This window comes from Acomys minous (assembly GCF_964271855.1).
Source record: "Acomys minous genome assembly, chromosome: 11".
Taxonomy (NCBI): domain Eukaryota; kingdom Metazoa; phylum Chordata; class Mammalia; order Rodentia; family Muridae; genus Acomys; species Acomys minous.
The window spans coordinates 3,804,058-3,817,464 of record NC_140492.1 but is presented as its reverse complement, the minus strand read 5'-3'; the positions used below and the strand labels follow the sequence as shown (position 1 = coordinate 3,817,464).

The window sequence follows — 13,407 nt, the reverse complement described above, 5'->3', positions numbered from 1 at the left end:
ACAGAGCACCCACATGTTAAGCAGGCTCTTCCTTAGTTAGTATTTTAGTTTAAGAATTTGTATTTGCCCTCATTTTAAAATATAATCTATTTATTTTTATTTTATGTGCATTGATGTTTAGCCTGCACGTGTGTCTGTGTGAGGGTGTCAGCTCTTGGAGCTATAGACTGCTGTGAGCTGCCATATGGGTGCTGAGACTTGAACCCACGTCCTTTCAAAGAGCAGACAGTGCTCTTAACTGCTGAGCCATCTCTTCAGCCCCTTGTCCTCATTTTTCATAACTAGTTTTTCCTCTCTGAAATCCCATGTATTCACACAGGTTGCCTGTGTTTTAAACTATATACCTTACACATTTATTTGTTAGTATAAAACACCTGCCTGCCAATTCCACTGCCTGGAACATTTATTAATATGGATTGACTGATATATCACACCCTACCCCACCTCACCCCCCACCCCCGCTAAATTATGGACTCCATTGTTTGTTTCCATCCCTTTTAAAAAGTATGTTAATCTTTCTGTATTTGAGAATGGTTGATGTGTAGTTTTCCCTGAGTAGCAAACATGTCTCTGGCACTGTCAGGTCAGAGGAGTCTGACTCTGTTGAGCCTTTGACTCGAGGTTTACTCACCATCTGAGGCGGCTTCTTCAAGCACTGCTTGTTCATGGCTGGTGGAGGCTCTGGAGCTCTATGCACATTGCTACCAGGAGCCCCACACCGTTTCCTCTGGCTGTCAGTAGTATGTGTCAGAACTAGGTGAGGTGTTCTTGCTCATGTCTGGCATGGTGCTCCCTCTTGGGGCTGGGGATTCGGCCAGTGGAGGAACACTTGCTGCACACGTGCAGTTGTGACTTGTCCTGCTTCCTGACAAAGGCCTACACTGTCACTGAAAGTCAGCGATGCTTTTTTGACTGGTGTTTGTAGAGAGGTGGAGGGACACTGCTCCCTGTTTCTAAACAAGTATCCAGAAATGCCGCCGTGTGGTTGAACAGCTTATGGACTGCTTCGGAAATGAGAAAGGACAGTTGGGGGTAGACTATTGAATGCTTCTTTACTCTGAGTGGCATACACAATTTAATGAGCCACCATTAGGGAGGCAGTGCAGATGTTCTCAGGTTCAGAGCAAACCTGGCACCGTGGTGGGCACCTGTAATCCCAGTTATAGTACCTGGGAGGCAGGGACAGACAGATCTCTGTGAGTGTGAAGCCAGCCTGGTCTGTGTAGTGAGTCTACGCACTGAGAGCCTGCATAGTGATTGTTTTAGGTTTGTGATTTCTTGGGTCATACTCTGTCTTTGTTCATTTGTTTGCTTTTTTCACAACCTTGAAAATAAGAGCGGTGTTCCTGGGTGAAGGTGAACAAACCTGGTTCCAGCTGCTCACCCCAGCCGCTCACCCCAGCCGCTCACCCCAGCCGCTCACCCCAGCCGCTCACCCCAGCCGCTCACCCCAGCCGCTCACCCCAGCCGCTCACCCCAGCTGCTCATGCCTGAGCCACACTGACCTCATAGTCACTGTTTGCTCTCAAAACTATATTGAAAGTGGTGTGTACAGTAGGGGCCTACTTATTTCAGTAACTGTCTATAGGTGTATATGATAAATCTACTTTATTTGGGTTCTTATAATTACCACCCTTTTTTATCCAATTCCTTCCAAGCCCCCAACACTAGGTTGGTGAGAAAGAAGGAGAGTAGATGTCTTTACCTCCTGCTGATCAGGCCGTCGGCTCCTTGGGGCAAGTACAGCTGTGGTTGGCAGAATACCCAGCAATCCAGCAGCAGCAAATGCAGCAGCAGAGGGAGCCGCCGCTGCCTTTGAGCGTCTGGCCCTCTCGGGGCTCTCGCTTGTATGGCCTCTCAAGATTCCTCAGAACTCCAAAGGTCAACTGTGTGCAGCCGGCAAAACCATGCCTGCTAGTGCTCTAGGCAAATAATCACCTGCTGTGAAGCAGCCTCTTAGCCCACACCTGTGATCGAGACGGCCATCACACAACAACTGGGTTTTATTTTTGTTTTTGTGGTTTTTGAGACAGCGCCTCTCTGTGTAGCTCTGGCTGTCCTGGACTCACTTTGTAGACCAGGCTGGTCTTGAACTCACAGAGATCCACCTGCCTCTGTCTCCTGAGTGCTGAGATTAAAGGTGTGCACCACCACACCCAGCTATAACTGGGGTTTTAAACCAGAATTCTCACTACAGTTGTCTTTTCTTCACAAAGCCTTGTACATGCAAGAACCTCAGATACTTGGAGTAAGTCATGTAAATGTTACGTCTCCTTCCCAACTTAGAGACCGTTTTTGCTCTTCTCTTAATAGGAGTACAAACCACCAGGAACCCGCAAACTTCATAATATTCTTGGAGTAGAAACAGGAGGACCTGGCGGGCGGCGCGCTGGGGAATCGGGTCACACCGTAGCTGACTACTTGAAGTTCAAAGACCTCATTTTAAGGATGCTTGATTATGACCCCAAAACTCGGATTCAGCCTTACTATGCGCTGCAGCACAGTTTTTTCAAGAAAACAGCTGATGAAGGTACAAATACAAGCAACAGCGTGTCCACCAGCCCCGCGATGGAGCAGTCCCAGTCCTCAGGCACCACCTCCAGCACCTCGTCCAGCTCAGGTCTGCTTCTCACTGTGGCCTTCCCTGTGCCTGCTTCCTGTTTGCTTAGCAGTGTGTGGGATTTGTTCTTGTTGGTTTTGTTTTGTTTTTGAGACAGGGTTTCTCTGTGTAAACAGAGCCCTGGCTATCCTAGAACTCGCTTTGTAGACCAGGCTGGCCTAAAACTCACAGAGATCCTCCTGCCTCTACCTCCCAAGTGCTGGGATTAAAGGCGTGCGCCACCACGCCCGGCTTCAATGTGGGATCTTTCAGAGTGCTTGTAATTTTTAAAATGTTGTAAATGGGTAACAAGGGGTTATTTTATTTAAATCTCTTCTTTGTGTGTCTTTGGCTCTGTGTGCAAACATTTGTAAGCTCCTCCCCTTCTGTACAGTTAGTACCATAATACCCTTAGTTATGCATGTGATGACTGTCTGCTTGGCAGTTGGAAACAAAGCTACTTAGCAGCCACAATTCTAAATAGCTTTAACTGGAGGTATCTTTCCACATCCTTGAGTTTTTCCTTGCTGAGGAGAGCCTGGCTGTGCTCGTGGTTGATGTGGGAAAACATTTGTGAGACCATAGTAACCTTGTGCATTTCAAGTTAATACTATAAAGTGTCAGTGTATGTGCTGAGTGCTGCATTCATTTGCATGTGTGTCTTCCTAATTGCTTAGATGTAAGAGTCCCACTGCACCAGAGGCCTGCTGGTTCATCCAGGTTGTCTGGCCTTGAGTTCTTGGGAGTCACCTGTCCCCCCTAAAGTCCTGGGGTTAAGTCAGCCTGCTTCTTCATTGGTTCCGAGGCTCCAGACACAGGTCCTAGTGCTTGAGAGCAAGTGCCATTCCTGAGCATCATCCTAGCCCCATGCTCTGAGTTGTAGGAATATAGTTTTAATGTACGCTCACAAGTTATTTTATGTCCTCATACTGAAGGTGGATCCTCAGGAACGAGCAACAGTGGGAGAGCCAGGTCGGACCCAACGCACCAGCATCGGCACAGTGGCGGCCACTTCACTGCTGCTGTCCAGGCCATGGACTGTGAGACACACAGTCCTCAGGTGAGTGGTCCTGCTGCTCAGTCACAGCCCTGCTAGCTTTAGCTGTGTTAGCTGCCAAGGACTTGAGGAGGAGCACAGCCTGGTAACTCCTTCCTCCGTAGAAAGAACGTGCAGGGGGCACACGCCACCGTCCTTCCAGACACTCCCTTGTTTATTTTCTTACTTGCCTCAGCAGCTTCTGAGTCTCAGCAGTTTGGCCCCTGCTTTTCAATAGGTGCTAGGCCTTCATAGATGCAGCACATCTCATGAGCTGTGCAGTCTGGAGCCCTGGTTGTCGAGTCTTGTGGCCTCCTGAAATCCAGTCCTGGGTCTCAATCAGTTTGTGTTGGATTTTTAACCTTGAAAGTATTTATTTTGCTTTTTAAACTTTTTAGATTTTAATTTAATTTATTTATTTTTAATATTTATTTATTATTACATACACAGTGCTCTGCCTGCATGTACAGCTACAGTCCAGAAGAGGGCAGCAGATCACATTATAGATGGTTGTGATGTGGTTGCTGGGAATTGAACTCAGGACCTCTGAAAGAGCAGACAGTGCTCTTAACCACTGAGCCTTCCTATTAAAGTAACTTTAAAATTCGTGTGAAGCAGACAGCAAGGGTAAAAATGCTGAGGTGGTGTTTTAGTTACTCCTGCATTGCTGTGCTGTGGTAAAGTCCAGACAGAGGCAGTGGGAGGAAGACACTGTGGAAGGAAAGACTGGGTTGTGTCAGGGAGGCCATGGCAGCATGCAGGTGACTCTGCTCAGAGTGCCTCTGCATCAAGAAACAGGAGATGGGGCTGCGCTGCAGGGCCTCAAGGCCCATCCCCCATGGGCCAGCCTGCTCCAGCCAGGGCTTCACCTCTGCCACTTGCTTCCAGCTGGGGACCAGGTATTCAAACACCCGAGCCTGTGGGAGGTGCTCCCTGTTCAGACAGAAGCACCTGTCCTTATGAGGTGACCCCCTGCATACTGTGTGCTGCATTTTCCTCCTTGATGGTGAGAGGCCAGCCGCTTATCTGGTGGAGTAAGTGAACCTTCTGCTCGCTTGATGATCACTCCCTTTCTAGTGACTGGGCCTCCTGCTTCTTCTGCTGGAGAGACTGTCACACAGTGTGTCTGTCACCACTGTTAGTGTCACCAGACTCTATGAGGTAATTACACACTCCTTAGAGAATGCTGTCTTCCTCTTTCCTCCTTGGCCTGTCTTCCCCACTCCCCGGCTTTGGGCGGAGTCCTCAGTTTCTCCACTCTGAGCCTCTGGGCATGCCTTCACACAGCTGCCTGCCCAGCCGTTGGCCTTGGGCTTTTTGCTGAAGGCCATTCCCATCTCCCCTCCTCCCTCCATGGCCCTGGCTCCTTGTGTGAGTGGCACTAGGCTCCTTTGATCTTTCTAGGACAAGGCCAGTCTTTCTCTGGTCCTTGTCTTGCTCGCTGTGCGTCTCCCCTGGGTTTCCCGCTCGTCTTCAGCGCAGTTTACTTAGCTTTCAGGCCTCAGTTAAACCGCCTGTGTCAGCCATGATGCTTACTGCTGTGTCCAGCGCGCTCTCCAGTGCTCATCTTCAACACTGCTTGGCAGTCTCTGGCAGTGCTGACTTGTGCACACACGTTGAGTTGCATGTGTCTTTGTGTGGCTGCTCCTTTGTCCCTCCCTTCGCCATCTTCATGTTTGGGTGTTACTGCCCACCACGCTTTCAACATGACCCTCGTGCTTCCTGTTTGGTCTCGTCTCTTGTTGGGAGTCACTGCAGTCACCGTTTTTAAAGCATTCCTTCCCGCTTTGTCTCTGACTAAACCTAACTCCGCGCCCCTGGACTGGGTTTGCTCTAAGCACCATTCTGAAAGCCTGAGCAGTGATTACACACTGTAGCACCTTCACAGGCAGAATGACCTCAGCTCACTTACTGCTGTCCTAAATCCAGAGCCTAGTAAAGTGTGAACTCTGAACTTTATACACACACTGTTTGCCCTTCCACTGCTGGAGCCGCCTGTGCCCTGGCTTCCTCGTCCCTGTCCCCGTCAGCCTTAGGCATTGCTGCTCCACTCTAGTCTGCCCCCTGCTTTCCTTGCCTTTGTTTCTTCTTGTACCTGAAACTACCATGTAGAACGTGCTGGGAGACCCAGGAGTCCGTACTCGGTCTCTCCCTGCCCGGGCCTTCCTCTGTGCTCTACACCCTGGGTGCTCAGGCGGAGATCTTTGACCACGTGGGTGTGCCACACCGGGTCTCCCGAGCTTTTCTTTCTTTCTGCGCGCTCAGCTCTCTTCCTGCTTAGTGACAACACTTTACACTTGGTTCTTAAACACCACTCACTTATTTGCAAAAGCTGCCCTAAATTATTTTGCCCTATCCTTTATTTCTCTTTTTCATACATATTATACTGTAAACACACAGAGAAAGTTCCCAGTGTGTGTTTTGTTTCACATTAGTTGTTGATCTTGCTGTTTACTTCAGGTGGCCCCCTCTGGCCTTCCCACTTAAGACCATGGTCATCCCGCCTCCAAGGGTCTGGAGTCACAGACACACTCCCTGTACCCAGCATGCTGCTCTTTCTTATTTTCCTTTTTGAGTTAAAAAAAATTTTTTTTAGTTGCTTGTTTATTTTATGTGTATATGTGTGTGGGTGCATGTGAACCATGGTATGCATGTGGAAGTCTGAGAGTCGTCACCGTGTCGGTGCTGGGCACTTAAACTCTCAGATCGTCGGGCTTATTAGGAAATGCTTTTATCTGCTGAGCAGCCATATTGCCAGTGAGCTTTTAAATAATTAATGCAGTCATGTGGGAAATAAGAAACAACATACTGGTCTGTGAGGAGCCCTCTTCATCATGTCAAGTGGGTTAATCCAAGGTTTTATATCCTTGGAAGAGTGCTCTTCATATGAAAGTAAGTCCATTTATATACTATCAGATTATATGTTAACTAGGCCACATTTTATATGTAGACACAGTATTTACACACATGCAAACACCTACCCTAGGTATATTATTCACTCCAGCCTCTATATAAATACTGTCATACTGTACACACTTCTATATCTAGGTTTTTCTACATGTTTGGCATAGATCTGGTATTCTTCCTGTGTCAAAATAAAGCTTTTATGCTATACTGTTTTGCAACATTACATTGTTTAGATATTCCAGGAGTCATTTCATTCATAGCTTATTAATGGGCATTTTCCTTACTTCTAGTCATTTTTACTATTTATGATAGCATAATAAAAAATTTTATATACATCAGTCACACATAAGCATATCGATTGTGTTATAAATTCCTGGAAACAATTGGGAGTCAAATTGCTGAGTCAGAGGGAGGTAACAGTAGTTTTGGTTGGTCATGATTGTCTTCTGCATGATCTTACGGCTCAGTAAGTTGAGTACTAGAAGTCATCACCAGCCGGGCGGACTGCTCAGTGGTAGAGCATTTGCTTGGAGTGCACGGTGCCCTGACTAGAATCAGTCTCCAGCAGCACATGGGCACTCACGCCAAAAAGAGAGGGGGAATGGTGAGGACGCGCACTCCAGTGTGACCACATTGCACACACCCGCCGGTGGCCTCAGGATATTAAGCAGAAAATTCGTAAGAATGGTTTTATCAGTATAGAATCATGTGCTTCCGACTTGCAGGCTGGGTTCTCACCGCTTGTGCTGGGTCCCATGTCAGGCTTTATCGGTGCCATGCCCACGGTCTCCCCCCTAGTCACTGAAGCGGCATCCTGGTCAGCAGGTTGCTGTTTGTGCAGCCACTGTGCCTGTGTGAGTGATTCTCATGATTTAAGACTTTATAATTAGCCATTTAATAGTAGGTCCAGCCCAAGAGCAGCACGGCAAGCACCCAGGTCTGTCAGAGCACCCGGCGCAGCTAGCACTCTGTAGTCTGCTCCACCTAGCTGGAGGTAGCGGGAGGAGCTGGCCTGTATTTCCTTTGTGAGATTGTCTGTGAGTTTTGTTTTCCCTACTGGATTTTCAAGTTTCATTTCCATATAATTTTAATTGAACATGTATTTTCAGCAATTTGTGCTAGACACTGGTGGTGGACTGTGCCTTTTCAGAGCTTTCAGTGACACAAGTAAACATAAAACACAAACAAAAATGACAAGATTGTTTACATAAAAAAAGGAAGGTTGGGGGTCTGTCTCTGAGGTAGGTGTTACGGCAGGACCTGGCAAAGCCCAGCATAGGCAAGGGTGAGAGGCTGAGAAGGACTTTGGTTAGACTGAGGCACATTGACTGAAGTAGCTTGAACACAGACACTCGAGAGAGAAAGGAGTTTAAGTGAGGGCTCAGGCTTTTGGGGTATCACGTGTGCCCCGTCTCTTACCAGCGTGTGACCCCACACTCCTCAGGCCCAGGTGCAGCAGCTATGGAGTCCAGCAGACAGACAGGCTTAGTGAGACCTAGTCAAGCTCCACTGACCACAGTCCACCCCGGCTCCACCCACCCTCCTGCTGATGGCCAGAGGGGACGCAGAGTATGGTGTGTGCTTGTGCGTGGTGCAGAGCATCAGGAAATGCAATGACTTCTACAAAGACACCTGAGCCCAGATTAGCAGTGAACGCCCTCACCAGGAGGGAACAGTGCGTGCAGGGCCCTGGAGCAGATGTCCAGGCTAGGCGGGGTTGGCGTTACTTTTTATTCTGTTTTATTGGAGTTTCTTACACCTCTGCCTCCCTGCCAACGCCCCATCACCAGGTAGGAGAGAGAAGGTTATGAGGGAAACAGGATGTAGCGCTCTTTAGACTCAGCTCCTTGGGGCAGTTACAGTCTTTGTAGTTAGTACATCCAGCCTTCCAGCAAACAGCAGACAAGCAGCAGGGCAACACAGCAGGAGCCTTCTTCCTCCTCAGACCGCTTTTCCTCTCAGAGTCTTCAGAATTCAGCTCTCTGCAGCTGGCAAAGATCACGCCCCTCTCTGAGCCCATGTGAAGCAATCCTAGTTAACAGCTCTGGACAAACTAAAAGCGGCCCCATATCCCATACCTGGGATTAAAACAAAAACATACTTACACAACCTAGCTGAGTTTTTAAAAGAAAGCAGAACGTGTATGACAAAGGGGTGGGAAGAAGGCCTGAGGCGCGGTGGGGAGCGGGCAGTGGCCGGCAGGATTTAGGAAGCAAGTTGATTGGTTTTTAAAAGATATTCCTGCTCCTCTTTATGTGTTGGAGAAGGGCAAGAGTGGAAGCAGGGTGACCAGTGACCGAGCACGCATCCGGGTGTAGGCCCAGGCATAGGGTGGCCAGTGACCGTTGCACGCGTCCGGGTGTAGGCCCAGGCATAGGCTGCAGGTGGATCAGTGCTAATGACCTCTTCACCATGTCCCCACAGGCGCACCAGCAGTTCCCGGCTCCTCTGGGCTGGTCAGGCACTGAAGCTCCTACACAGGTCACTGTTGAGACTCGTCCTGTTCAGGAAACAACCTTTCATGTAGCCCCTCCGCAGAGTGCACTGCATCATCACCACGGAAACAGCTCCCATCACCACCACCACCACCATCACCACCACCACCACCATGGACAGCAAGCCTTGGGTAACCGGACCAGGCCAAGGGTCTACAATTCTCCAACAAATAGCTCCTCTACCCAGGATTCTATGGAGGTTGGCCACAGTCACCACTCCATGACATCCCTGTCTTCCTCAACGACTTCTTCCTCGACATCTTCCTCCTCTACTGGTAATCAAGGCCATCAGGCCTATCAGAACCGCCCGGTGGCTGCTAATGCCTTGGACTTTGGACAGAATGGAGCTATGGACGTTAATTTGACCGTCTACTCCAATCCCCGCCAAGAGACTGGCATAGCTGGACATCCGACGTACCAGTTCTCGGCTAATACAGGCCCTGCACATTACATGACTGAAGGGCATCTGACGATGAGACAAGGGGCCGATAGAGAAGAGTCTCCCATGACAGGAGTTTGTGTGCAACAGAGTCCTGTAGCTAGCTCGTGACTACATTGAAACTTGAGTTTGTTTCTTGTGTGTTTTTATAGAAGTGGTGTTTTTTCCCAAAAACAAAGTGCAAAGCTGCTTGAGTCAGAAGGAGATGGACACACTGAACCCTGGCAAGAGGGCAAAGTGACTTTTTTTTAACTTGAAAAGATTGCAAAGGGACACTGAAGTTTTTAAGAGCCATGTCCACCCGTCTTCACGGAGAGCTCAGAGGTGTCCTCTTCTTGCCTCCCCGTTTAACTTAGCATCTCCTGGTCACAGTGGGTTTGTCTTTCTATCCAACAAAAGTTAATGTTCAGATGTTGGTCTTGGTCATTTGCCAACTAATTTTAAAATAAAAAGGCACTGCACATAATTTGCATAAAGGGCCCCATAAGGGTGTTTTGTTTTGTTTTTGTTTTTTCATTTTTATTTTTATCCTTTTTCCCTCTGTTTTGCTTTGTTTTGTTTTGGGTTGGGGGTGGGGTGGGAAGTTTGGGTTTTTATGTCCTCTCCACACTTGGGCACGGAAATGCAGTACTGTAAGGAAGAGGGCCCTCCAGCTCACACGCCATCACCAGCTGTGTGAAAGGGACGGTTGTGTTGAAGTCTGTAAGGCACAGTAAGCATGCTAAGTGGCGGGGATCAGGACTCTCCTGTCTGAACCTCCTGAGGAGCGAAGCATCAATTGCGTGGGATCCTGTGGGTCTCCTGGTGGAGAGGCCACAGGAAGATAGGATGGAGTGTGACTGGTCTCCTCACCAAGGCGCACCCACCGAGAAGCAAGCAGCGGGTCGGTTGTGGCCAGTCCTGGGGAGGTCTGAGTGGTGGTCCTTGGGATGACCTTTGGCCTTATGGATTTGGACTCGAAGTTAGAAGAGCCTGCCATGTCAGATGCAGTCACTTGTGGACGCGCTTCCGCAGACAGTCCTTAATGCTGAAAACACAGAGAATGGGTAACTCAAGAGGCCTTTCTTTTAAATAGACTTTTGTGACCCACTAATTGTAAGGTATTGCAAGGTCACTTTGCGTGTGTCATAAAGCTGACTTCTGTATTGGTTGAAGGCCACAGAGGTAGTGGTTTGCTTTGATGGAATAGCTACAGCTGTGTCCCTTCCTGCTTTTTACCTTTTCTTTGGCTTTTTCTCGGCACGTGGTGTCTTCACCATTTCTTCTGCACAAAGACGTCTTCTGTTCATCCTGAACATTTTAAAATGCAGATTTTATGTGACTGCTTTTTTGCCTCACAATTATGCTGTGAATTTTACAAAAATTTATTTTCTTTTTTGATAATTTATTGTACCAAAGCTGTTTTTATAGCACATAGATGTCTGTAACCAATAATGTAGCAGTTGTGCACTTTGACACAAGGTGTAACTAGACCATTTTTAAATGTCAGTTGAAAATTATGGCTGTACTATTGCTTAAACAAAACTGGAACTGTTGATGAGTCCATAGCTGATACCTTCACAGCAATTGTCCTGGACAGAATAGATGACATCTGACTCAAGATGACAACACCTGTCACATTCTAAATGTGGGGAAGGGACGCTGGAGCCAGCAGCTCTGGAGCCAGCAGCCGAGCCTCGCGCTCCCCACTGACTCACTTGTAAACCTGAACCCGAGACCCCGACTGACCCGACAGGTCCATAGTAGGAACGGGAGGAAGGCAGAGCTGAGCACGACCTGACGAGAGCACCTGGCTTAGCAGGCGCCTCCTCTGGAGAATATGCTGCCTTCGTGTAACACAGTCTGGCAGTGGCTAAATTTGTATTCCCGTTTAAATTGAGCAATTTTAAGCGGTTGAATTGGGAGAAGGAAGATAGAGTAATTTCCCTGTCCAGGATCAAAAGAAGCCTAGGAAGCAGCAGTAATCTACCTCTGCCGACAGCCCTGTGGGAAGCAGCCGAGCAGAACGCCGCCCTGTTACTTTTTATTGGTCAACTCCATGTGGCTGACTAGGTCAACTTTTTTTTTTTAATTTCTTTTCAAAGCAAAAGCAGGTTTTTATATGTAAACAGTGAGAAAAGAAAGGCCTAAAACTCTGTGAATGTGAATGGAAACTTGGAGAGCCCCGATTTTTATATAAACACAGACACTTTGGTTGTTAATCAGGAAATCCATATTTATTTTGTAATTAAATGTCAAGCCTGTGGATTGTTTGGAACTTGGTAGTTGATGAGAGTTTCGAGCACAGCACTGTCAGAAGGGAGTCAGCCGTTTGCTGCTGTGGAACCCAGACACCACACCAGGTGCCTCAGGTCATTGGTTTTTTCTTTCTGTGCTGGTTGCCACATTTTAGCAAGCACCAAAAAAGAAAGCAGTTTTTAAACTGATACGTACACAAGGAAAACCACACAATCCAGTGCTTCTGCACACTGTGTCGTGTTACAGTCCAGTTTTGTGTGCTTTACTACACAGTTTGGTTACAGGACTTCTGTGCATTGTAAACATAAACAGCATGGAAAGGGTTAAATACCTGTGTTCAGATTGTAAGATCTAGTCCGGACTTGCTGTGTATATTGTAACGTTAAATGAAAAAAAGACCCCCCCTTTGTATTATAGTCATGCGGTCTTATGTATGATAAACAGTTGAATAATTTGTCCTCAGACTCTTTACTATGCTTTTTTAAAATATTAATTTAAGGAAAAATGTAAACACAGTTTAAAAAAAAAACCACCCCAATCTTCCTATGCAATGGAGCAGATCCAGGTATGTTAGGTATACAGGTATAACTTAGTCACCTGTGTAAAGGGAAAATATTTGCGTGGCAGAGATATAGGCTTCAAGTATCGTTGAAAGTAAAAATTGGAGGTTTAACAGACGATTCCATTTTAAAATGGATTCTTTACCTGAGTGACTATCATGTGCAGTTACTGCTTCTGAGTGGTCAGTGTGAGCTGCTGCCTAAGGCTCTGGCCTGCTGGGGTGATGGAGAGGACAGTGCTGCCGCCCTCCCTCAGCTCCCGGGGGCGCTAGTCAGTTACCCTGCCATGGCGTGCTGTGCTGTGCCTAACTCACAGCGTTCTCCTTGTGGGCCCTGGCCTGCCGAGGGTCTGCTGAGGCGGCACTCAGGCAGTGAGGACCTCGCACGGAGGTCACTCTGGCGGTGAGGACCTCGCACGGAGGTCAGTGTGCCTGGAGAACTGAGAACGTCCTTTGTTCTCCTCTCAGGCTACGGGATTTCTTTTTTACTTAGGTATCAGCATATTTTGTGATACTGGACGAACGTACCTGAGACTTATTTTTACCTAATAAATGGTAGAACTACATTCTTTTGATGAGGATATAGTAACCTAAGGCCTCAGAAGTGACTTCTGGGCCTTTGCCACCCTCTTTGGTTCCCGTGTATTTGTCATTAAATGTGCTGTTGTGCTCTTACAGTGGGGAAATGCATAAAGAGGCAGTAAGGGCTGGAGAGATGGCTCCGCGGTCAAGAGCACTCTCTGCTCTTCTGAAGGTCCCGAGTGCAATTTCTACCAACCCCACGGCAGCTCACCACCATTATAATGAGATCTGGTGCCCTCTTGTGGCGGGAAGGCACACATGTGGCCAGAATACTGTATACATAATAAATAAATCCTGGAGTGGGGGAGGGGGGAAGTAAACACTGCATTTTAAATTGGTCCCCAGCTTTGTTTTGATGGGTCTGCTTTTATTTTACTAGCTCTGAGAATTCAGGCTCAAGACGCCTTCGGTGTCTGTTTTTGTGCTGGAGACCGTGTGCAGTTGGATGAAACGGTTTGTCTAAACACATGCCAGGACCTAGTGCTCTCAGAGGGGGGCTGTGCGTGTGGCTTTGGTGTGCTGAGAGCACAGTTCCTAGTCTGGCGTATCTGC

The 13,407-nt window shown here is 47.9% G+C and overlaps 1 protein-coding gene across 8 annotated transcripts in view; it reads left to right on the top strand.

The window, feature by feature from the left end:
* Nucleotides 1-12,170, top strand: part of DYRK1A (dual specificity tyrosine phosphorylation regulated kinase 1A) — a 131,002-nt gene extending 118,832 nt beyond the window's left edge. For all 8 annotated transcript variants that reach the window (XM_084801401.1, XM_084801400.1, XM_084801402.1 and 5 more), the window contains 3 exons: nt 2,314-2,620; nt 3,535-3,659; nt 8,967-12,170. In XM_084801401.1, coding sequence (XP_084657527.1) covers nt 2,314-2,620; nt 3,535-3,659; nt 8,967-9,587 — 1,053 coding nt within the window. In that variant the 3' untranslated portion in view covers nt 9,588-12,170. The remainder of the gene's footprint in view (nt 1-2,313; nt 2,621-3,534; nt 3,660-8,966) is intronic.
* Nucleotides 12,171-13,407: the final 1,237 nt, after the last annotated feature.